Genomic DNA, 23,956 nt, shown 5'->3' on the forward strand with positions numbered 1-23,956 from the left:
GGCTGTCCGCCCAGATAAGAACTTCATTTGATGGCTTGATTGTTTCAGAAATTGAAAGGAAGGAAAATGCGTTGATTTTTTTATGGATTTACAGTCACGTTTTTCTGGTATTTTAGCCAAGCAATTTTTCGCACGGGAAAATACAATTTTCCGCTGGCTGACGGGCGACAGCTTACCATATGCGCTGACAGATGCAGGTGCCAGTGCTAAAAAATGCGGGTACATATATAATTGACACGTGAAATGGTGCGAAAAACTGTCATTTTGTTTTAACGAGTGTATAAAAAATGACTAGAAATGGATAAAGCATAAAGAAGGTGTGAAATGGAGAGCACTTGAATGCGCTAAAGAATTTAAGTGGGAAAGGGAAAAGGTCGTGGAAAATAGGGGGGAATTCCACCCGAAATAATAAATTATGTTCAACGCAATTTTATTGCATACTTGCAGGGGCACTGTGGGATTTCCCCTCTGTCTGCAGGAGTGTCTGTGCGTACTTGCTTGTGTGTGTCTCTGGCTGCTTGGTACCCTGCAAGCTGACGCCAAAGCCAAGGAAAATAAAGGCAGTACAGCACAGCGAAACGAATGGGGAAAATCCCCGAAGAATGGAAGCGGAAATTCAACGCATTTCATGGCACTCTGAACAGAAAAATACATTTAAGTGGCATATAAATTTCGCACACTCACAAACAACAGCCGTAGATACTCAGACAGGGTCCTGCTAAAGTCGCAAGAGTCCCTCTGGCCGGTGATAAGTGCCAGAGCCAACAATTTGAATGTTTTGCCCACTAGTTGGGTAAATTTAAAGCCTGAAAGGCGACGGGAAAAGCATTTTAAACTTTTGTCCGGCATGTTAATTGAGTTTGGGGTGCTCTCGCCTTTCGCCGAAAGTAATGAAGTGGTCATGCAATCATTTTCTATGGTTTCCACAGGAAAATGGCAAGAAAGTAAAATGGAAAGCAGTAAGCGACAGAGGCTGATGGTCTTGAGGCGGCTGGCTAAGGCAATTAAAAAATAATTTTCATTCAGTTTCGCAAACATGAAGGACGGTAGAAAAAACCTCGCAAGAAAAGGGCTAAATTGCCCTGGCTGGTAAAGTGAGGGAAATTAGCCATTATGCGCAATAAAAAACTATCTAATTTTGTGGCAAAGATTATCTAAAGTAAGAAAAGATAATCTAAACCTATAAATTTCTTTGTTCCTTTAACGACTACTGAGGGGATAGTTTTATTACAAGTTTTATCTTGGATGAAGGCGTGTACATTTTTTAAGGAATTCTATGTGGAAACCATAGCTTTGGGGAGTCTAGTCTTTTATATATTTTAACTTTGCTTTAAAGTTGTTAAACATATTTTTTGTACAACATTCCTTGGCCAAATAATTTGCAAACTCAACGGAGTTCTAACCAACGAAAACCCCAGTGCAAAAAAAGCTTTTATGGCCAACGTCAAGTTGTGGCCACGATTTTTTTTTCAAACATGACTGCCCGGCCACTACTTACGGCCCCGCCTACAGGAGGTCTTTCCGGACACGGTGTGCCCTGGGAAAGTTGTGGACCTGAGCACAATGTTAACGACAGCCGTGCGGACAGGGTAGGGGGGGAGGATAGGAGTGGATAGGAGTGCGATTGGGGATAGCGATAGATACATAGAAGGGTTCTTCTATGCACAGACACATGCGAGTATACCATAAAAAGTGGCATAGACAATGCAAAGCAAAAGCGCAAAAGCCGGCAAGCAAAACAAACACACAAAAAAGGGAGAAGAACGGAAACTAAATAGGGTTAACAAGCCCTCTGCTTTCCGGCTAGAAGGTGAGGGTACAGACCTAAAATCGAAAGCTTGTTATTTTATTTAATTGCATGGCCAGCATGGCAATTTTCATATTTGTACAGCGACAGGGCTGTACACACGAATAGAAATGGAGCAATTGACTAATGCGAGTGTGTTTGCGAAACATGCTTAACGGCCTTTCCTCAAGGGTTGGCCCATGTGATATTATCACCAACAGAAGTCGGCTAATAAAATGCTGAGGTCAGTGATGGGTAAGAGCATGTTTTGGCAATAAAATAGATCAAATTTGGAGAGCTTTAAACTTCCCATAAATGACTGCTTCCGCGCTAAACGATAGTCACGTTTCATTACACCGCTTTTGATTTTTTTTGATTCGACTGTCGAAGCTGCAGGCGAATGCGTAGTTTAAACAAAAACAACCAAACCACATTCCACAAATTACACAGCGCGCAACCAGAAAATTCGTGCTACGTGACACGCAGAGCTCTTTATTGTTTATTTACAGCTGAGTGCAATTTTCATTTGTCAAAAGGCGAATGAAATGTGTTTACTCTTGGCACATTAGCAGACGGCAACTGAAGGTCCTTTTACACTAGTTTTTCTCCTATTTTTCTGCGGTTGCCCACGGTTCATGGTAAATTAATTGCGTATACGCCGGGTGTGCGGAATTTACTGATGATTTTCGCTCCAGATTTGATTTATTTATGCGCAGTTAATGTAAATACTCGTACATTATAATTTAATTGGAATTTGTGCTCAGAGTTTCATAGTAAACTGCTGGTGCTTTCAGATTCCTTATATTTATTCCTCTTATTCCTCGAAGAACTTCCAGAGAGTGTTCAGTGCATTTAGTTCTGTTTTACAGACAGAAAACAAGCACTCAAACAAGTGTATTAAACAAAATTGAAACGAAAGAAGAAAAGCCAGGGAATGCCACTGCAAAAGTTCAATTTTTCGCTCGCATTGAATTGCAGATTTCCCAATTTGTATGTTTTCTCAATTTATTATAGCAAGCAAAATCTCTCATGTCTTCACCCGCTTAAAAAAACCAGAGAAACTCATTAAGTCGACTAAAAGTTGAACTTTTGCCAAAACTTGTTCCCATTTTGGTTAGCGGTATTGTTAAAGTCAGCTTGAATTTGTTTTTATCATGTTTTATTTGGCCAAGTTGGACTCTCTTTGGACTTATTTTTCAGAGCCTCTGCCTCTGATTTTTTTATTTATGGCCAACAAAATAAAAACTGCAGCCAAACACTGCACCCAAAGGCGGTGATGGTTTCGGCTTTGACAAATGCACAATTTATTTATTTATTTTATTTATTTAATGTCTTTCAAAGCATTTCTTAAACGATTTTTCTTTTGGTTTTCGCTTTGTGCTCTAAGAGGATATATAATCGCCTACATTCAATTCCCTGACTAACTGCAAGGCTTGGAAATGTGTTGGTGTGCTGCAAAGTTCTTCTTCTCAGCTTCGGCTGGATTTTCCCTTTATTTTTCTTATTTGGCCTGAAGAGGCGTAGCTTTATTTATTTTTTGTTGCTGAAGAGTTTCAGTTAAAGTGGTCATCTTTGAGGGGGATTTAGCTGGGCGATTTTTATCAGTGGAATTGAAAAGAAAAGCAATCTTAATTATGTCTTTTGGGGGAACAAAGTACTTGGATATTCTAAGATATGTCTTAAACACATCATTAGAAAGAAAACGTCTCAAGAGTAGATCTCAAAGCATGTTTATTTTGTCTTTTCGTAATTGTCTGTGATTAAATGCAAGTGTATGAATATTCTTCACCTTCTACAGCCCAGACCATTCTACAGTTAAACGTTATGGTATTGCTACAATTATATTTATACACCTTCGTAACCCCACCGCAAACAAAACCCTACCACTTTCCTTTTGAGATGCACAATCGACTGACACTTTTTCCCCTCACTGCCCGAAAGTATGCAACAGTGTTTGTCTTCTGTTCGCCATAGAATTACATGGACTCCGCCCTGTATTTCCGCTGATGGTAGAACGGCAGAACCATTTTGCAAATGACAAACAGGCCGGCTTACATATTGCTCTCCGCTCGGATGTAGGTCTGGGAAGTCTTAAGGATTTTCTATGGCACATTGCACATATCCGTATCACAGGCTAAAACAGTGTTTGTACGTCAAACGCAGTGACAAGGTTGCCATTTTTTCCACACACCCCCTGCCCCCACTTTTTTCCTCTTTACTCGCATCTCTCTATCATGTCTTATATGCAAACATTTGTTTTACCCTCTATCAAACGTTTCTCTTCAGCTACCCTTGCTTTCAGATATTTTTTTGCTACTGCTCACTTTGCTGTCAGACTCAGATGCCTTAAAGCTGCTTGCTACATGTCGCATGAAGACATCTTGGGTTCTATCAAGTCCCAAGTCTGCTGATACTTGTGGGAACAATTAGGAACTTCAACTCGTTGCATGCATTTTGGATCAGTGGGCAAAATTCCAACTCAAATTTCTATGCAAATAGAAGGGAAAGAGTCTTGTAATGCAGAAATTTATTTGCTTTCAGCAGCTGGGACTGGTGCCCAGGATTATCATCATCATCATCATAATCCAACAGAAAATGTTCCCTTGACTAATTGTTTTTCTAGCATTTCACGCAGACAACTTGTTACGAAAGTTTATGTCATAAGGCGGCAAAAGTTGTCCTTACTAATCAGGCAAGTCGGTGATAAGAACACGTACAGCAGACCAGAGAGAGAGAGGGAGGGAGAGAGAGGGGGGGCTATAAATTATAGCCGAGAGCTCGAGAAATCCTTATTAATCACAGCAAAAAGCAAAAAGCGATTTGGTATTCAGGTGTTCTTAACTGTTAACAGCTTTTGGCTTTTAGGGCAGCTTCAGTGAGCACGTGACGCTGGCCAAATAGAGGTGAGAGTCTGTCCTGGGCCCCGTCCTTCGGTATGTCCGTCTGTCCGTGTGTGAGTGTGGGTTAGCCACATATGCACTTTAGTTTTTGCGGATGTTTGCTGGAAGCTAAAAAAGGTTGAACAACTTGCAACAACAGCAGAAACTTTTTAATTCCCCGGCAAGAAGGAAAAAGTCACACATAAAAACAAGCGCAAAATTTTTTGGTAAAAAATTTCAATTAGTAAAAGATTCCAAAGTAAAATTTAATTAGAATGTTTTTGGAATATTTATGTGTGTGTGTGTGTGTTTGCTAATGGAGTTACGTACGCAACGACATTTATTTTCCATTCGATTCGATTGTATTTTCAGTTCCGATTCCGTTTGGTCTGCCATTTGAGCCCCTGTCCCCCATATGATGGCTAATTGCAAATGCACTTAGCACCTACATATGTATGTATGTACGAGTATAGAGGCAGATACGAATACAGAACACACACAATCGGATATATGCTCATTTGCATTTAGTACTTGGCTTGGCTCTCGCAATGCCTTGTGCAACATGGCCTACAACATTCGACTCTGATTGAACAACTTCGCTTGGCTCCAGAGCTCTACCCAGACAGAAATGGCAATCAAATGGCTCATGTGTTTCCACTGAAAGCCAATCCAATACCCAGCCAAGGTTATGCTTCCACTTTGTTTGCATTTCCTGCTTGCGAATAACTAAACGAAATTTAGCGAAGACTCTCCAACAATCGTTGCTCAAAGTTTTTTCTTTTCCTTTCTTTTTTGTTTTTTGTTTTGCCATCCATTTTTTGATTTAGTTCAGGGTAAACTTTCGAGTTTTGTTTGGATTTCGAATGCAGGGGGAGGCGTACTGCTATATTTTTATTGAAGCATAATAAATATTTAAGAAAACATTAAGAAAAGTTCTTTTGCCTAAGAAAAGGGAACAGAACTCTGGACCAGTGCAATGTTTCTGCACGGCAGTCTATAAGGAGCCATCAATTTTACATAATAGAGATTTAAGAGAGGTGGTTCCTCCATCATATTTTGATCTATAAGAGACAGAATCCTTGACTTCTGCAGACTTCTGTGATGATAATGCATATCACATTGCTAAAAACTGCTGTGGAAAATCCCCAATACAAATGAAACCGTAAAAATCTTACTATCATCTACCAAAAAGTATATACTACAGTACTATTATTTATTTTTTGGTGTGCGTCTCATTAAGATCTCAAGTGTTTTGCGGCTTTTGTGGCTGTGGCTTGCAACCGAAATAAATTGCCCCAGCATTACCGCATTAATCGTGCCGTGCACTTGTGCTCCTTTCCGCCGGGACTAACTGCCAACATATGTAAATTTATGACTCACTTTTTGCTGTCGTACAAACTAAGTTAGCTAAATGGCTTTTGTTGGGATGAAGTGGCCATCAAACCATTTAAAAAGGACCTGCTGGAGCTTCTCTGAGATGTAATCTCAAAGGAACTAAAATTTTTGAAACAATGCAATTCCAAGGAGAATGATTTATGAGCCCAAGTAATGTTAAGTGATGCGTATTTTTTCAGAAATGCACTTTAAAGTTGCACTCGTTTTCTTTTTAGTTTCTTTTAAAGTTCAACTAACGAGAAAAATATAGTAATTTTGGAGGCAGGTCACATTTTAATTGTTGTTGCAGGCTGCTGATGCAGCTGTTTTTTTTTATATATATATGGCCCCTGAAAGCTGCTGAGGCGCCTTGCTCCGGACGTGTGCCAAGGAAGAAATAAGCCTGAAATGGCAGCTAAGAGCGGAATAGACGGCGACGTTGTTTGCATGGCAATGAGTAACGCAGCCAAACGTTTTTGTTTTTTTGTTTTTCACTGAGTGAAGATGCTTTAAAGAAGGTATTGAGATCATATTGTTTGACATTATGACATCAGCCATAGTTTGTAAGTGAAATTTTAAGTGCATGATAATTGAAAGAAGCCAGGAAAATCCACTGAAAAAGTCCCTATTTTTCACATAGAACATATCTTTTATCCCCACATTATTTCAAGGAGAATTCCTGAGTAATTCCTTTCGAAATCTTTTGCAACAATTAATTTTTAAATACCATAAGTAAAAACTGACATGAAATGCTATGAGAATCAAATAAATATTGTGCGAAATTGCATCAGAAAAAATCTCCCTCTTGCAGCCTTTATCCCATTGTGTCCACACATCCACCGATCATTTATCAAAATCGCAGCTTTTCCTTGTCAAAGTTGGATCCAATCAAGGAATTGCTTGGGGGATGCGGATGCCACATGCAGCGAATTATTCATTATTTTTCTTGTATTCTGGATTCTGCATCCAGCATTTTGTATTTGCAATTTGTATTGTTCTATAAATCCATCAATCATTACATTACACTTGGGCACTTTAATTTCCACTTGGATTCGTGACAACTTAAGTTTCTCCACACTTTCACTTAATTCCACTTTTCCGCTGCTTTTCCGCCTTGGCTGTTGTTCACTTAACGGTTTATCACCGGCTTCTGGCGCCATTTCATCGGCGGAACGGGAACCCGAGTGAGTAGGGTCCTCGTTTCGATATCGATATCGATATGCAACCGGCATTTTTGGCACGCCACACAGCTGTGGCAAGCTGCACGTGGCATCGTCATAAAGCTCTTGTCAGTGGGCTGGTCCTAGCGGCGTGTGGAGTGGGTTTGTTTATGTTTTAGCTTGGGCCGAGAGACGGTAGAAAAGTTTTGAGGCGAAGACAATGCTTTATTTCAAAGAATCAAAGGATTGCTGTTTTCCGATTGAACAGACTTTGCTTGCTGTAAGACATTCTATAACTAAATATTTAATACCAGACAAACATACCTGAGAAAAACTGCTGAACAAAGTCTAAATCAGATAAAAACCTGATTTTAATTGTATATAAATTTCCCATTTATGCTTATATTAAACTAACAAGTATACGCAATGGTAGCCACTCCTGCAGGCCTTTCAAAGCTTGCAAAAATGAAGCATATTTTTTGGTGGCGTTTCTCGCTGCACTCGCATTGGTTGCGGTCTCGGCTAAGCCGATTCGTTGGTGAAACTTTTAACAGAATTCTGTTAGCAGCGCTAACACTAACATTACAGATGTCTGAAGATAACATAGAAACTCTCTATTGTTTTTTACTCACTTGAATGTTTGTTGCCAATTTCCCGGCGCATTTCCTCAGTGCGATTTTTCAAATTGGGCTCTAGTGGAAACTGTGCGAATGTCATGTTCTCGTTGCGCATCTGCTTGCCCAGGGATTTCATCATGAGGAAACAGGTGTGCATCCCAGCCACACTCCGCTGGCCATCGCGTTCGTAGTAGAAGATGGAATGGGACCAGTTGTGGCTGTGAAAAGGTGTGAAATTAAAGAGAAAATGAGTCACCGGCAGCTTTAAAGGATGAATGTATATACGAGTATGTCTATTGATATCCCTGTTGGTTTTGGAACTTACCGCTTCATTACATTTATAGTCAACTCAGAGATGGTCTCAAAGCTGACCATTCCAGTACGCAGTAGCATATAGAACTCGTCGTTGCAATCGGTTTTCTTCTGCTCAAAGTCATAAGTAGATCCCCCCACAGAGATCAGAGGTGTTCCCTGGCTGTTGAAATATTTGGTAATTCGGCTGACAGCAGCTGCAAAAGATCAACGGTTCAGATTAGCCAAAGCTCAAGTTAACAATAAGATGTTGTCTCACCCAAGGAGTAGTCACAAACGGGGCCAAAGATCACCTGCGCACACTGTTTGATGATTCCATCCATGGCCTTGATCACGCCCAGCGAGGCATCGCACTTGGTGTCGTGGGCCAGCCACTCAAAGTCAATGTGCGGGGGAATCAGTGCCTTGGAGCGTATCTGCTGCTCGGCCACCTTTAAAATGGGCAGCACTCGCGGCAATGAGGCCTGGTACATGTTGTCATCCGGCAGCAGGACCAAAGCGCGAATAGTGCAATTTTTCCCACTGGCATCGCAAATGGATTCACAGTCACGGGCCGGCTCAACCCGGCACTCGGCCTGACAACTCTCCAGGTTGAGGCAGAGGCAGAGCAGACCCAGGAGTAGGATGAGCTGGAGCCTCCCCATTGGGATATTGTTTGCTCCTATCATGGGAAGGACTGTGGCGGGGACTCCAATCAAATCAAATGATTTGCAACTCTGCTGCTCGTCCGCTGTGTCATGTTGTAATCCGCATTGCCTATGAGCCGCCGTGATTTGGCTCATTTGCATATCCCCTTCTCGCTTTCTGTTAGTTTGCACTGGAATTGTGGTTTCCTTCTACAATTTCTCATTCAACTTCACTCAGTCTGTCAATCCTTCTCTCTGCTTGCTGGAGGACTCTTGTGACAGCCGGCGGCTAATTAAGTTGCTTTGATTGTGCGCATAATTGAACTGAAGTTTTGCCGCCGCATGTTGCTCCTCTCTGGGGCTTCAGAATTTGTGGGATGTTGAGGGTGCTACTGCTGCGGCTCCCGTTGGTGTGAATGAAGTCATTGAAGTCATTAACAGTGGCGCCTCCTCTGCGGGGATATATGCATAAATCATTAAAGTTTTAATAGGTTGCCCTCGAGGCAAGAGTGCGCTATAATGGATGTTGGCCTGGCGTATACCGAAAACTAGTTTAAAGGGGAACTTTTGATGATATTATGAGATTTTGATTATTATTTATGGGGGGCGGGGGGTCTTTAGACACAGAGAAAATAATAGGAAGCATAAAGAGAATTTTCCGATTAAGAACAAAAAATACAAATTTCCAAAACCCATTCCAAACAGTACATATCTTTTCCTTAATGGAATACATAAATGAATAGCCGCGTTTTACTTTTTGTCACTAATTTCTAATCATTTGAACTTTCTTCAACAGGTAATTCCATAATTAAATATCATAAAATCCAACCATTAGCAATGCCTGGAAGATCCCCAGTCATAAAAATCAATGTCTTTGCCCATCATAAATATCTTTATTTCCCATTGCAGCCGTCACATTCTTGAGTAAACAAAACAGTTGATTGATAGCAAAGAAATAACAATCTTTATCTTCCATTGAAGTGCAGTTTGTGACTCCCGAGAGTCACGAAGTAAGGACATTTCTCCGGCATGCCCTTATACATAGCATATATATGTACATGTTGGTAATATATGATCCCAATACCCCATAAACTGTTCACTTTGGCCTTTAACAACACGATTTCGGGTTCAATGAGTTGGGGGTTGCTGGTGTTTTCTGAATTGATTCCCCTGCTGATTCATCGCTTCTGATGTCCATAATTATTTGCTCGATTTCGATTGAAGTTGCTGCATCAGATAATGGACACGGGGTCTTGTGCTATTGTTTATGCCAATTTCCATGGAATTGTTTTGTGGACATTGCATGTGTGTCCCCCGATAAGGCTGCCATCAAGGGAATGTGTCGAATCGTAACGCATTCACGGAAATCTCATACAAATTGGCCCACTCGACTGGCTTAAACTTCAAAGCGTCACAGCAATCTATTGTTTAGCGAAACGTCATGAAGGTAGGAAACATCTAACCGAAAAAAAAAAACAGAACCATCCGGCAGCAGCAGCAACAACAAAAACGTGTCAAATGGTAGCGAACATGCTGCCAGATCTAGTTTGTGGTTCAGGCGATGCCTAATCTTATCTAACGAAAAGCAGTAAACTCATGATTGCTGTGTATCGTCAAGAGTGGTTTCACTTAGTCATGCGGTACCCAGAGTCAGTTCTAAGAGTATCTCTGACCCCTTGAATGATCTAATTTGATTAGTTGATCGAATGGACTTTGAAATGGAACACACATTTGAAGTGATACAGGTAAAACGTTTAATTATAGGATTACCCTCTAATTTTTGATTGAATATTTAAAATAATTAATCAAAATGGAGGGATCACATGAACTTTATTAAGTATTTATATAAATAGGAATAATATTCATTGATTTTCGTAAAGCTTATTCAGAAAGAAGAGTATTCAACAGGACTACAAAATAATCAAAAATGGAAAAAGGTATCCAAAGTTCGGTCTGATACCATTCCCTTTTCTTTAATAACATCCACTATGGAGTCCGGGTCATACTTTTGGGCACCACCAGCCAGTATTTCCCTTTGGGGCCAGCACAGGGCACTTTATCTGCTGTCCAACTGTCCACAGAAATCGCCGTGGGCCTGAACGAACTTGAGATTGCGTATACGCAGCTTGTTGCGGAAAACCCCAAGCACAAATTCGAGAGTACTGGCTGTTGTTGATGATGATGATGATGGAACGGGGAACCCTGCGTATCTCTGAGCAAACACCAAGAAACTGCTGTATAACATTTCTTTTGGTGGGGGGCAATCGGAACTGTCAGCAATTAATAAGAATTCATCACCAAAACCGCTGACACTCGACACGAACTGTGACAATGCAGAAAATGGTGAAATATTAATGATGTACAAAAAAACAAAAAAAAAAAACACTCTGGGTCATGTGCCTGCTGCCGACTGCCTGCTAGTAACCTGCCGATATCAGCAGGTGGCAGGAAGAAGAGAACTAATTTCATTTTGCGAAAACCAGAAGCACAAGCAGAAGCAGAACATCAATCATACTGGAGGCACACACTATTTGCATTGATAGAAGCACAGAAATAGAACTGGAAGTACTATGAGTAGCAAACAAATACTCGTATTCCACAGTGGCATTCAAGGTGCCGACGCGACGAGAGTGTGAAAATCAAAATAATTTTTTAGCAAATTGGCATGGACATCATCGAGGCATTTCAGCCGGCTCTTATCAGTTTCAGGCTCATTCTTCGGCCGAACGTCAGTTTATTTTTAGGCCCTGAGCACTCTTAGCCCCCTAAATGATTATGATCGCCTGAGAGACCGACGGCCGAACGACTGACAGAGCCCTGAAATCGCAGAAATCGCAGAAATCGCAAAAATCGCAAAAATCGCCGAGCTGTGCGAATCAATCATGTTCGGCGGCATTGCTGAACATGTTGCCACTCACTCAGAGCACCTCTGATTGGCCCCGGACCCGGAGCCTGACCATAAGCCCATCGAGCATGCTAAGCCCCAGCACTCAGACACACATGGACACAGTCGTCGGCGATTCACGGCTGTACTAGAGTATTACAATGTTCGGTTTTTGGTCGTGCTTTTATCAGGCACTCAACTTGTAAAACAAACACAATAAAATCTATGAGATTTGGGGAGTTGTCTGTCAGGGGAATTCCACGGTTTTGCATGTCGAATACATCGCTTGTCTGGAATTATATCAAATGAACCCCCAAAAATATAATTCCTATCACTGAACCAAAAAACCTTGTTGACCAAGATATTGTAGCACAAGAGATTTCCAGAGAATACTCATAAAGAGGTTCATGAACCATACTATCGCTCCTCTTTTCCAGTTTTCTAATCAACGCCATTTCTATTTATAACTGTAGTTACCCAATCCCAATGCCAATAAGTTTTATAACATTATTTATATAAAAACTCAAGTAGAACAATCTATTAGATGTCCGACACTTCAAACCATAAAAAGCACTCCAGCCCAGCAAATGCAATATCAATCAATTTATCGACTATATTTTTTATGAAGAGAATAGAACCTTTTGGGATCGAAGAGTCAAAAGACAAACCGTCTACGATTAGGCCTTTTGCAGTCTATTTATAGTAAATTGTTTATTTTGAATGTGCAATCAACCGCCGGACTCCCGACCGCCTGCCCTGTGCCTCGATAAGATTACGGAAAACTTGGCAATATACAGATATATACGATATATACGGGGAAGTGGGGAAGCCATATGGGAGATATCTGTTACCAAGTTTCCAAGCCAAAATTATAATATCTTTGAACTCCAATGTCGGGTGCCTGTAACCAGGCGAGTTAATTTTGGTTTATGAATCGGTTTTAGATCTCTTCGATTTGCATGAAACTTAAATATCCATTTGTCATTTGCGGGAATTTGCCCGTGCTCTTATTAATTATGAATTTTAAATGCCTGCATAATTTCATTTAAATTTAGACAGCCATGAAAAACCGCAATGGTAAAAGTAAGCACTTAATGCCTGTCACACGTGTGCGTTCTACTGTCTAGACAACGGGGGAAAAGCAAAGTTTCAACTTTATCCTTCATCAGGTCATAGCCAAGGGATTTTTGTGCCTTTAGTACTGGGTAAACAGCCTCTGAGGTTACCCCCAGAGAACATGCGGTGTCATTTATGGCACGCCTGTTAAATTCCACGAAACATGGCCAGCAGCAGGCGACCAACGAACCTTAATTAAGTCCCCCGCTTAAACGGATTTAATTAATTTTTGTTCTGTTAAAGTGCCAGGAAAGAAATGGGGGAATTTGAAATAAAGCGATTACAAGGATTTATGTGAAACAATTCAATTGAAATGTGTGAAAATGTTCTCCAATTGGAAAAGGAGAGTTTTTTCTGAAAGAAAAAGACAGTGGTTTTTTTCATAATGTGATGGCCTTCCTCTCAGGATCCTAGAAAAACTACAATTTAAAATCCACTTATGCATTTAATCTCTACATAATCTTCTGTTGAAAGGAAGTTTGCACATTTTTTCCGCGCGTGAACAAATCCCCAACTAGATTTAATTAAACACAAAAAAAGACGGAAACAAATCCACAAAAAGACCAGACATTTTATGACCTTGACGTTTTATGGTTTGTTTTCCTCTCTCGTTGGAATATTGTACCGCTCTCGCGGCTAACTCAATTGACTTGGAAAAGTTTTCTTTTTGCACCCACATATCGTAGAAAACAGTTTGAAAAGTTAGTCCACAGCAGCAACCCATTAACTGGGCGACCAAGCCACAAGGCGGGAACAAAAACTATAATCTCTAAAATATCACCAGCTTAAAGCAGCTCAAACTGAAAGTTTATTTTATTTTGCTGGGCCAACCCTTTTCTACAGAACTTGCTCATATTTGTTTGGGTATTGGTTTACCAATTGATTAATTTGTATATTTATACAATCACGTGGCTCTAGGCATGTCCGGCACAAGGGTGTGACCATTGGTCAGGCTCTTTCGCAAAATTATGTATACGCAGTGTGGCCTTTGGCCTGGCATATGCTGCATACTTCAGTGCGTCGTCAACGGATGTCACTTTCACTTAGAAGTGGTTGGCAAATAGAGCTTAAACTTTATGCTAAGCATGGCTAAAGAAGTCAAAGAACAAGCGGAAGTCTGTTCGAAGCAGCCACAAAAATGTCCACTGAAAATGGAATTCGATAATTGACAACAGGAAAATTAAATTTTGGTCGTGCAATGGTCACAATAACAATCGGACGAAATTAATGTAGTGCAGACTTTATTTTCTGATTTTAATTTTAAATGGGAAAAGGTCATGACAATTTTTTTATTAAATAATGCACTTGTAGAAGTTATAGAAGGGATTTAAAAAGAATTGTGGCATGGACGTGACTTTAGATTTAAAAGAGACTTTCTTAAGGGCATCTTAGGTTGTTGCATTACCCATTATAATATATATAAAATGATATATTTTCCCTAGTGCCAAGCCCTTCTGTTGACTTTTATTGCCCTGTGGAAAGAAATCTAATTTGATGCTGGCATACGAGTACTTTTATCCGCACATAAATCCTTAGCCAGCTAGCATAAAAAGAAAGCGCTTCAATGATTTATGCAAATTCAATGAAAACACAATGCGGCGTATGAGTAATATGCGTGACAGCCACAAAGTCAAGAGCGGGTTGTAGCGGTATTTTACAAATTCCGGCAAGAGTCTAGAGTACGTATCCTAGTCTATTCCCTCATCTATAGTGAAATTTGCATTTCGCTATATATTTAATTTTACCAACATAGTTTCCAATATTTTCCCTAGGGCAAAATGTTATTTTGCAATCATTTACTTTTATCCCAGACGGATGCAGGGAGGACGAGGGCAGCTGAAAGTCGATTGAAAGTGTGAGAGAGTGAATTTACATAAAATGCGGCATAGGGGCGTGTCTAAGGAGCAAGAGTGAGCAAGAGTATCCTGTCAATGACATGCCAACCATGGAATGTTTTCGGACCAGAAATAGAGATGGATGAGAGAAGTATCTTACCTACGCTTTTGTCTGCCAAAATATTTAAACCTTTGACAGATATCAATGCAAATTGCTTGTGCAGTTTTTCCCTCAAAGAAATTGTATATTATTTACTGAACTATTTGTGCTTATAAAGATTCTCCTTTTAGCAGACTTATTTAGAGGTTGCTTGGATGTTTCACTATTTAAAATGTATGTTGTTTGAAGTTTATTGGGTAATATTAAGTTTTACTTTAATAACTTTTTTGGATTATACTTTTATTTTAGAAATATCTTTTTACAACTATTTCATTCTTTTATGGGAAATATTTTTCCTGTTGTTTTCCTTCAGAACTTTTGGCATTCACTTTCCATATTTATGGCTTTTCAGAATTTGACAGCGGCAAACAAATTTTTCTTTCTTTTGTTTAAACAAAACCGCACCACAACAGCAGTCGCACGATTTCAGAGTCAAAAGAATATATATTTTCACGCAATCGGCCGCATTAAAAAACGTACAAAATAAATCGCGCGCGATTTATTCGCATCGAATAAGAATTTCTTTTGTCGCCCCGCTTCAGTGCGCGCCCGTTGTCGAAATTGAACTGAAATTCGCGGTCGCTTGGGTAAACTTTGTTCACTTTGTTATTTTTCCGCTCTTCATTATTGGCCAAACTATTGAAAAGCTCGGCCGGAGACCTTTTTGTGGAACATTTCACCAATGCAGCACGCACACAAAGATACAGATACAGATACAACAACTCAACAATGCTCCATGTTAACTGATAAGAAAGCCTGCTGATAGCAGCTGACCTTAACAGTGGGTTGACTGTTAGGCCACTTCTGGGTCTGTTAACTGCAGCTGATGTCAGATGCCTGATAGGTGGGGGCTATAGTGTGGGCCAAGCAACGCCCCCAATTAACGCTCTAACAATGTCTCTAAAGGTGTGAAAATAATAGATAGTGTGGGTATAAAAAAGAGTCTATAAAGCATGAGGAATGGTGTATATAAAAGAAAAGACAGTGTAAAGAAAACAAAGAGACTACTTTCTAGTTAAGGATAAAGTAATTTGTTCCTAAATGAGATTTATATTGTCCTATGGCGAAAACCCTTTTCCTAGATCCAACCCATTATTCTAGTTTCTAGCTTGGACCTGTTCTTGGTCCTTTGTTCTTGCTTGTAATTTTCCACCACTTGACGCTTTTTCTTGTACCCATTACTCGTTGAACACTAGGGTACAATCAGTTTGTGTGAGGGATGTGCAAGAAGGATGTGTTTCTGGTATCTCACACATGGTTCATTAGGGAATAGCATCTTATATCCATGTCTGCTCTTAGCAAATAGACTTATCTGATGCTCTCTCTTCCTTAGACTAGGGTATCCTATTGTAGGGTATCCTTAAGCGCAATGTACCACAATAGCACTCAAACATATTTTCACTTGCTAATGCTTCTGTTGGACGCACACCGCGTACACGCAATGTCATTATGGCCTCATCGCTCATACGGCACAGCATTGTGTGCCAGAGCACGCATGTTGGCTGAAAACGGTTCCTGGTCCGCTCTCTGGCTGCCTCCCACCCCCACTCTATGATCCTCTGGGAGTGTAGAATGCACAAAAATGAATGGCATTTTAAGCAGCAGCAGCCGCGGCCGTTTCAACGATGCTCGCAATTGTTGTTTGCCCAACAGGAAACTTTTTGCGTTCTCATAAGTGGGTGGGCATTGTGGGTAGTGGATGGCGGGTGGCTGGTTGCGGGGAGGAAACAGGAAATGGTTTTCAAGTGCGCTTAAATGCTTTTCCTGTTGTCCTCCTTATGACTGAATGAGCAATTATTGTATAATTGTAATTTTATGTGCATTTTTTTACAAAAGGAGAAGAAAATGAGGAATGAAATGTAGCTGGGGATAGGGATTGGATATCAAATGAAGGCTGATGTTAAATTATTTGCATAATCTGATTATGATTCGGAGATTCCTTAATTTGGACAAGTTGTACGTTGTTCATACGTTTATTTAATTATAATATCTCTTGTGATCAAGCGCTTAAGGCTGACTGAATGGGTTAAAGCTTTACAGAGCAATGTGAGTGAGTGTTTTGAGGGTATTCGTGAGTGTTTACGTGTGTGTGTATGTGTGTGATTCTACGCAGACATATATATAAGTATTGAAAGTGTATTTGGTTTTGGACATTCGCAATCATGAATACAAAATGAGAATAACTAACAATTATCATTTACTTAAAACTACATAAGCTGTGCATGCGTGTGTTCTTGTGTGTGTGTGTGTGTGTGTGGCAGGTGCCGCGTGCCACCATCTGTTGCAACCACTGTCATCATCGTCGTCGTCGTCGTCGTCTACTGGGCGGCATTGCCATCATCATCGATCGCCTTGAAGATAATGCCATAGATATGATCCACGAGCTTGGCCCACGTGGCCGCTTGGCTCTCGTCCAGACTGCAGGCTGCGGTAAGCACTTCCAGAATCACGCCTTTCAGTTGCTAAAATATAGATAAAGGCTATCAAGGATCGTAAATACGAATACAGTGACATGTAGATCTTTTACATTGTACGATTCCTTGGATATGGTACGGGGTATATGACTGACGGCTATCTTGGTCCAGATCTCTTCCAGCTTCTCCACATCCCCCTCCTCACCCAGGACCCGGATGGAATCGTCAAAGACGCGTATGATTCGGCCAGCATGTGCGCGAAAACGAGAATTTCCCTATAAAATAGACAAAAATATTACCATCTTGAGGGAGTACCATCCTGGGGAGTACCAAAACTTACACTTAGATCCTCCAGTGGCACATCGCGGAAGGGGAACTTCTCCAAGTTGGACGGAAAACGGGTGAAGAACTCCTGCAGTATCGCTGCACCCGAATCTGTGGGTGTTGCCACGGGTATCTCCCAGGTCTTTTTGATCACTTGCACCTCATCGCTGTTCATGTTTCTGCTCCGTTTTGCTCAGTGCACGTGGGCTCTTTCTAACTATCTCTCTATGCCTCTCTCTTTCAGGTGATTGCCTCTCTCTTTTGTTGGCTCTTAAGCTGAAAATTGAGTGAGAGAAAAATATAATAAAATCAATTACCATCATCTCTCTTAGCATCTCTCTCGCTTTCTCTCAAACATGAAATCAAAACAACAAACAGTGACTTATATAAATATGTGCACAGCACGTGCTAAAAGTCAATGCCTTCGCCATGTCACGGCAACAACAGCAACATCACGGGCATCAGCATCATTATTTCCCAGCACAAATTAACGTCTGTCAGTCTGAAGCAGAAGCCCAGTCCCAGGCTCAGCCCCAACCCCCTACAACGCCTCTGCCCAAAACCCCCTTTCAGCTTCCAACAACAACAACATCATCATCATCATCAAAGAAGAGGATTAGAGATGACAACGTGAGTTGGGCCCAGTTGATTAAAAGAGATTGTTTATGCGATAGGAGGGGATTCAATAGTCAAAATGGATAGTATTTCATACTAAAAACAAAGAAATAAAACATAAATCAATCATAAGTTTCCACAAGTATATAAGCTCTTAAAACCATCCTCCTTTTTCTATAGGAAACCTCACTTAAATATCGTTTTATGTAATGCTCGCCACATCTCTAATTACCTTTTGGCAAAGGCATGGTCTCTGCTCTCGAGTTCATTAGCTGACCCCCTACTAGTTCCCTTCCCTGCCCTGGCCTGCCGCTACCGTGCCTTGCCCCAGTCTGCCCTCAGCTGACCTCCCCTGCCTGCCACTGCCACTTGGCTGTGTGGCACCCATCACCGTGGATACTTTGTGGCTGGCACTCGTTTACAAAAAATTATCATACCCCTTTCGCTGTGCCCCCCACTCGAGTGAGATGTGTGAGAGGTGAGAGTGGGAAGGGTATGACAGTGGGAGTGAATTTCTCGATGCGGAAAACGGAAATGTAAACCGCAAGAGAGCAAAGAAATGCGAACAAATATGCGACCAGGCGGGCGGTCGGTCACTCCCATTAGATATGATTATTGAGTGAAATTATTTAGAAAAGAAAATATTTTTCGAAAATCCGTACCGTATTTTGGCAAATGGAAATGAAACAGAAGGCAAAACAAATCTGGATTCCCACTCATTTCCATGCAAATCGCAAATCAATCTAGGAGAAAGGCAAAAATATATTTATGAGGAGCGGAGCGCACGGGAAAATTCACATTTAACAAACGGAATTTTGATGAATAATAAATAGAGATGAGTTTTCCCTCACTCTCGTGTTGTTATTGTTGTTCTTGCTGCTGTTGTTGTGGTTCCATGGCTTAGCTTTTCCGCTTTTCTTTAATGACAGAAACACTTAGAGTAGTATCCTAAAGGCATGTCAGGCGGCCCGAGGAAAGTTGTTTTAAAAAGTAAACTGAAAAGTTTATTAAAAATTTACAAACTGAAGGAGGGACATAGGGAGGGATAGATAGAGTCAGCGAAGGGAAAAGCTAGAGAAAGAGAGGGGAAAATTGAGAGAGAAGAGTATAATAAACAGGCAGAAAAGAACAGGAAAATGGACTCAAGTGCAGCCGCAGCAGGTGGCCGACATCGTATTGTTGCTTGGAAAAGCCAACAAGGGGGGGGAGAGGGTGAAAATGTGGGAGAAGAGTGGGCTTGAGGAGCTGATGGTGGAAAGTGGAGGTGCAGCTGAGGAAAGGGTGGAGGTGGAGGCAAAAAGATAGTACTATAAAAAATTGTGCCATCTCTCAGAGTAACCTTGTCTACAAGACCCCCTTTGGGGCACAAATACACACTCACACACTCATACTCTTACAGAGAGATGACTGCGTATGTGAGAGGGGCACATATGTCTTTCAGTGTGTGTGTGTTTTGTAATATCCTTCATGCCCAAATGGCCTGTGGCTTTTGCGGTTGTACTAGCTCTGAAGGGGCAGGCAGGCAAGAGCAGGAGGCCTGTAAGTGTAAGTGTATAAGTGCTGGCCACTCTCTCTTCCCCCACTCTCTCTCTCTATCGCTTTCGCTGTGTGTGTGTGTGTGTGTGTCGGCTGCAGTCAAGAGTGAAAAAAGGCAGCAACAAATCAAGCGTTGCCTTCTGTATCTGAGTGTGTGTGTGTGTGTGCGTGTATGCAGAGGTATGTGTGTGTAAGGACATTGAGCGCTTAATTAAATTAAGGCAAACTTGATGGACAGCTACTAGACAGACAGCCCGAGTGGGGTTGGCTGGCAGGCAGTTGAGGCAGGTGTAGAGAGATGTTGTGGCAGCTGTAGAAGGGGGTGTGGCAGCTGAAGGGGGGGATGGGGGCACAGGTAGGTACAGGTGTTGCTAAAGTGCGGCTCTAGCCTTGTGTATTGGAATGTAGCTGTGTGTGTGTCTGTCTGCCTGTGTGATGCTGCCACTCAAGTGTCGCCATGGATTTGGTTGCAATTCCCTCACTACTACTGCCTCTGGCTGCCTCTCTCTCTCTATTCATCTGGGTATTTATTTTATTTTACTTTCGAAAAACAACATTCTGTCGGTTGCCAAGTCCCTGCATGAGTTCGACCTGAGAGCCATTGAAATATGACATCCTCGGGCATCGAATATTTTCAACAAAATATTTCTAGAAAACAACTCGGAAACAAGTTGAACAAAATTTAGTTGGAAATTTAAAACTTTGACGCCCAAGGGGGAGCAGGATACCCTAGAGGCGTGCCCAGGTAATCGACGATATTGGATATTTTAAATACTGGCGAATAAACACACGCGTGATATGTTTACTGATTTAAGCGGTGTTGATATTTGTTTAAACAATAAACATTACCCTTTCCCCCGGCAAGCATCCTCTGCCTGTGGAACCCGCGGAGACTTTCACTCTTATTGAAACAGATTTATGCGTAAATTAAGTCAACTTTCATACAACAAACATTCATTTAAATAAATAAACGCATGCATTAAAAAAGGCTTTTAAATTCCGCTTAAAGCAAAAAGCTGAGTGCTCGACCCTTGCCCATACACAGCTGTACACACAGACACACATACACAGTAGGACAGCCATATGCTCATCACAGACATTAAGGATAATGACTACCTCAACAACAGCAACAACAACGGCGGTAATACCAACAATAAAAAAAAATCTCCTGCTTTTGTTAGAGACGACACTTGTTCGCAAGGACATCACAGAAATCCATAAATTTAAAGACCGCTTTCGTGCAGGTTATAAAAAACCTGTGAGTCGTTCATACATATGTTATATATTTAATTTAACTTTAAATATTTTTTAAAATTTGATTGAAGAGAAGATATGAAACGATCGTTTGCCTTAATATGAGTATGATGAGATATGGTTTTCCATTTTACTGTCTTCCACTAAATGAAGAGCAGATCTTGACTATATTGTCCAAAAAGTTTATACGATCACAGATATTGAAAGAAGAAGAGTTCTGCGAGAGAGTTTAATATTCCGACCAAAATGATAATACCTCCAAAGCAACAAAACCTCTATACGAATAATAATGTATAGTTTGCCCAATGAACGAGTATCATCAGCTGTTTGGCCTGTTGAGCGCTCTGGATTCTAAAGATTATTTACAGTTGGTTCTGTGGTCTTCCTTTTATTCACCCAATTCTTTCATAATTCCACAATCGCAATCCACTATCGTTTTCTATCGTTGGCTCTTTCTCTTGTATTCTTGTTTGTGCAGTTGCAGCTTTGGCTTTATTTGTTTATAATTTTTGTTTTTATTTGCAAAACTTGATTGGCTTTTTGTTGAGCCGTTTTCCGTGATTATTCCCGTGTCCGTTCCCGTTTATTCTGGCTCCGACCGAATAGCGGATACCGGAGAGAGAGGACCGCACGATTTGCTTTCAAAAAGAATACTGAGCGCGGGCTCCCCGTGTATTACTGCTCTCTGCCGGCACCAGTGCACGTTTTAGTGCGCGCCAAAACTGTACTGAGCGAAAGCTGGCCCCAAGAGAGCCGCACAGAGAGAGAGAGCAGTTACAGTGGCGTGTTTGCAGGGGGATCTAAGGTGTGCGACACCTGGCCAAACAATTTGTATACCGTGCATGCACAACATTAACTTATTGGGACCGTCCCTATATGGCAGGGTATTTAATGGCACAGGCCTAAGCGGACTAAAAGTGGAGGGTATGCCCACCAGCCGCACAAAACGGAGTCAAGGGCCACCTGTGGACAGCAGAGCAGGCCAACGTTGGCTTCGGTTAAGTACGCTCTCAAAAGCTTAGTCTAGTGGAAGAGCGAAAGCTTTGCTAATCGTTGATGGGTAGGGCTTTGTAGGGTTCGGTTTGCAACGGTTTTTTGAAATAAAGGCTTGAAGCATAACAGAAATGGGATAAAAAACTACAAAATTATAAAAAAGGTTTACGTTAAATATCGAGGTTTCTATACGTTCTTCTTTATTTTTTAATGTATCAAAACACGTTTATTTCCTTTGTACTTGCCGAGTTATGATCCCAGCTTTTATAGTAATTCAAAATGTTAATCAGACTAAACTTCGGTTCCAATCGCAAAGAAAACGATCGGGAATTATGAGTCGCAGCTAGGGCAGACACTCTACATTTAGATATATTCGATACTCAGTTAGTACATTGAACAACAAAGAGAGAAAAGGGAGACAAAAAATGAGTTAGCCACTGCAAATTGATTCGTTCCATATGGATAATATAATAATCCGATTTGATACAGTTTCGGCAATCTAGCCATTGTCTACGATTCTGTGTTTTAGTTGAGCTCGTATTTTTAAAATTGTGGATCTCACAGATTTTCGTCGTTTGACTTTATGCGGTCGTAAACGCTTCCTTCTGGACGTTACAGACATATAATATACCGCTATACTCTTTTTGAGTATCGGGTATAAAAACCTGTGCTAACCAAAATAAACCTGTTTATTAACATTTTCACAAATACTCGACTGCACCGTCGTGTTCCTAATCAAAAAATGCGTATTTTAGACATTCCCAATGCATTATCAGCAGCGCAAAGCAGAGATCCCAATGGCTTATTGATAGTACGGGTACTTAGCAAACAAACAAACAAACTAAACTGAGAGGCATTTGTAAACGACAAACAATATGTATAGAAAATCGCACTAAATTCCTTGCAATATGTCACGCCACGCAAAGATTGTTTGCTGTATGCAAATAAAAGTCTGGACAATTGAGAATTGTAAACATTTCAATTGGAAAATATTTACATTAATCATGGATACTCGTACGATGGACACTTCAATTCAATTCAAAGTCCGTTTACACTCACACAAGCTATACTATGGAACCCCAGATACAACTGCACACGACGCCGTTAAAATTCAAACTGAACAAAATTTCTGACCTACCGAGACTTTATAAAAGATTTTTCGAATAGACAACAGCAGCAACAACCAAATAAAAGCCAGCAGCGAAGACGACGAGCGTAGTAGTGCCCGAAGTCGTAATCTTCGTTTACTTTCAAGCAGCCGAAACATTTCGATGGGTAGGTGATAGCGTATTAGAGATAGGTGGGGGGTCGTGTTTGTGCCTGGTGATAGGAAAGTTCATCGTGTTGTTTTTCTATTTCTCAAGATGGGGTCAATATTGCAGGAGAGTATTCGTTTATTCTCAACAAACATGCTTAATATTCCAATCAATTGAAAACCGAAGTTCGCGTAATATATTCTTTAAAGGCATTAAATGTCATGAAATAAACCTAGAAACCGACAAAAGAAATATTAATTACAATCCAATTGAGAATTCATCTACAAAAAAATCTTAGAACTAACATTTAAGGTGATAAAATTGTATTTAATAAATTAATTTCCCATTTTTCTCGATATTTATTTTTTATTTATAAACAGCAGCATGATTGCCTAACCAGATGGTGTTATTTATAGACTATGTATATTCTAGAAATTCTACAATTCATTATGATTTGAGCTGCGCTTGGTGGTGAAATATAAAAGTTTTAATCTAAAATCTCGAATATAATTTCTCACTTTGAAAGTACATATTTCGAAATCTGTGGGTTGGTGATAAGCCAAATTTAATTGCAGATTATGTTTGTATTTGGTTTAAATTTCTAATCAGCTAGATACACAATTAAACTAGAGGGGCTCTTCATATGGGCAACAATTTTGCAAATATTAAACCTGATAATAAATAACTGGTATTTCTCTATAACATATGGGCTCCACTTTGTTCACAATGTTTCAGGTGAAAAAGAAAATATACTCAGATCAATTAGCAAAATTCCAAAAATATCTTCACTTAGGTACTCGTGTCTCTCCTTACCG

At 40.6% G+C, this 23,956-nt stretch overlaps 2 protein-coding genes across 3 annotated transcripts; both read right to left on the minus strand.

The window, feature by feature from the left end:
- Positions 1-7,823: 7,823 nt before the first annotated feature.
- Positions 7,824-14,774, minus strand: LOC6592178 (atrial natriuretic peptide receptor 3). The gene is made up of 4 exons (XM_002017002.2): positions 14,750-14,774; positions 8,388-9,206; positions 8,142-8,325; positions 7,824-8,034 (listed from the first exon to the last, which is right to left on the minus strand). Exons 2-4 carry the CDS (start codon positions 8,914-8,916, stop codon positions 7,824-7,826), a joined length of 924 nt encoding a protein of 307 aa, XP_002017038.2. The 5' UTR covers positions 8,917-9,206; positions 14,750-14,774.
- Positions 14,775-16,867: 2,093 nt separating this feature from the next.
- LOC6592179 (globin CTT-VI) lies at positions 16,868-22,998 on the minus strand. 2 transcript variants are annotated; one of them, XM_026995312.1, is made up of 4 exons: positions 22,945-22,998; positions 17,504-17,763; positions 17,277-17,438; positions 16,868-17,211 (listed from the first exon to the last, which is right to left on the minus strand). In XM_026995312.1, exons 2-4 carry the CDS (start codon positions 17,660-17,662, stop codon positions 17,068-17,070), a joined length of 465 nt encoding a protein of 154 aa, XP_026851113.1. In that variant the 5' UTR covers positions 17,663-17,763; positions 22,945-22,998; the 3' UTR covers positions 16,868-17,067. The 2 variants fall into 2 exon arrangements, with proteins under 2 accessions (XP_026851113.1, XP_002017039.1); XM_002017003.2 differs by lacking the exon at positions 22,945-22,998 and adding an exon at positions 21,149-21,393.
- Between the last annotated feature and the right edge of the window lie 958 nt (positions 22,999-23,956).

The sequence above is a fragment of the Drosophila persimilis genome, unplaced genomic scaffold (assembly GCF_003286085.1).
Source record: "Drosophila persimilis strain 14011-0111.01,24,50 unplaced genomic scaffold, DperRS2 tig00000000-arrow-pilon, whole genome shotgun sequence".
Lineage (NCBI taxonomy): Eukaryota > Metazoa > Arthropoda > Insecta > Diptera > Drosophilidae > Drosophila > Drosophila persimilis.

Bases quoted from the DNA above. Each gene is read 5' to 3' on its own strand.
- LOC6592178 (XM_002017002.2), bottom strand. From the start codon at position 8,916: ATGCAAATGAGCCAAATCACGGCGGCTCATAGGCAATGCGGATTACAA. The intron at 8,326-8,387 runs GTGAGACAACAT...GATCTTTTGCAG, and splicing joins CGTTTGTGACTACTCCTTGG to CTGCTGTCAGCCGAATTACC. The intron at 8,035-8,141 runs GTAAGTTCCAAA...ACCTTTTCACAG, and splicing joins ACTATAAATGTAATGAAGCG to CCACAACTGGTCCCATTCCA.
- LOC6592179 (XM_026995312.1), bottom strand. From the start codon at position 17,662: ATGAACAGCGATGAGGTGCAAGTGATCAAAAAGACCTGGGAGATACCC. The intron at 17,439-17,503 runs GTAAGTTTTGGT...TCTATTTTATAG, and splicing joins TGCCACTGGAGGATCTAAGT to GGAAATTCTCGTTTTCGCGC. The intron at 17,212-17,276 runs GTAAAAGATCTA...TCTATATTTTAG, and splicing joins TATCCAAGGAATCGTACAAT to CAACTGAAAGGCGTGATTCT.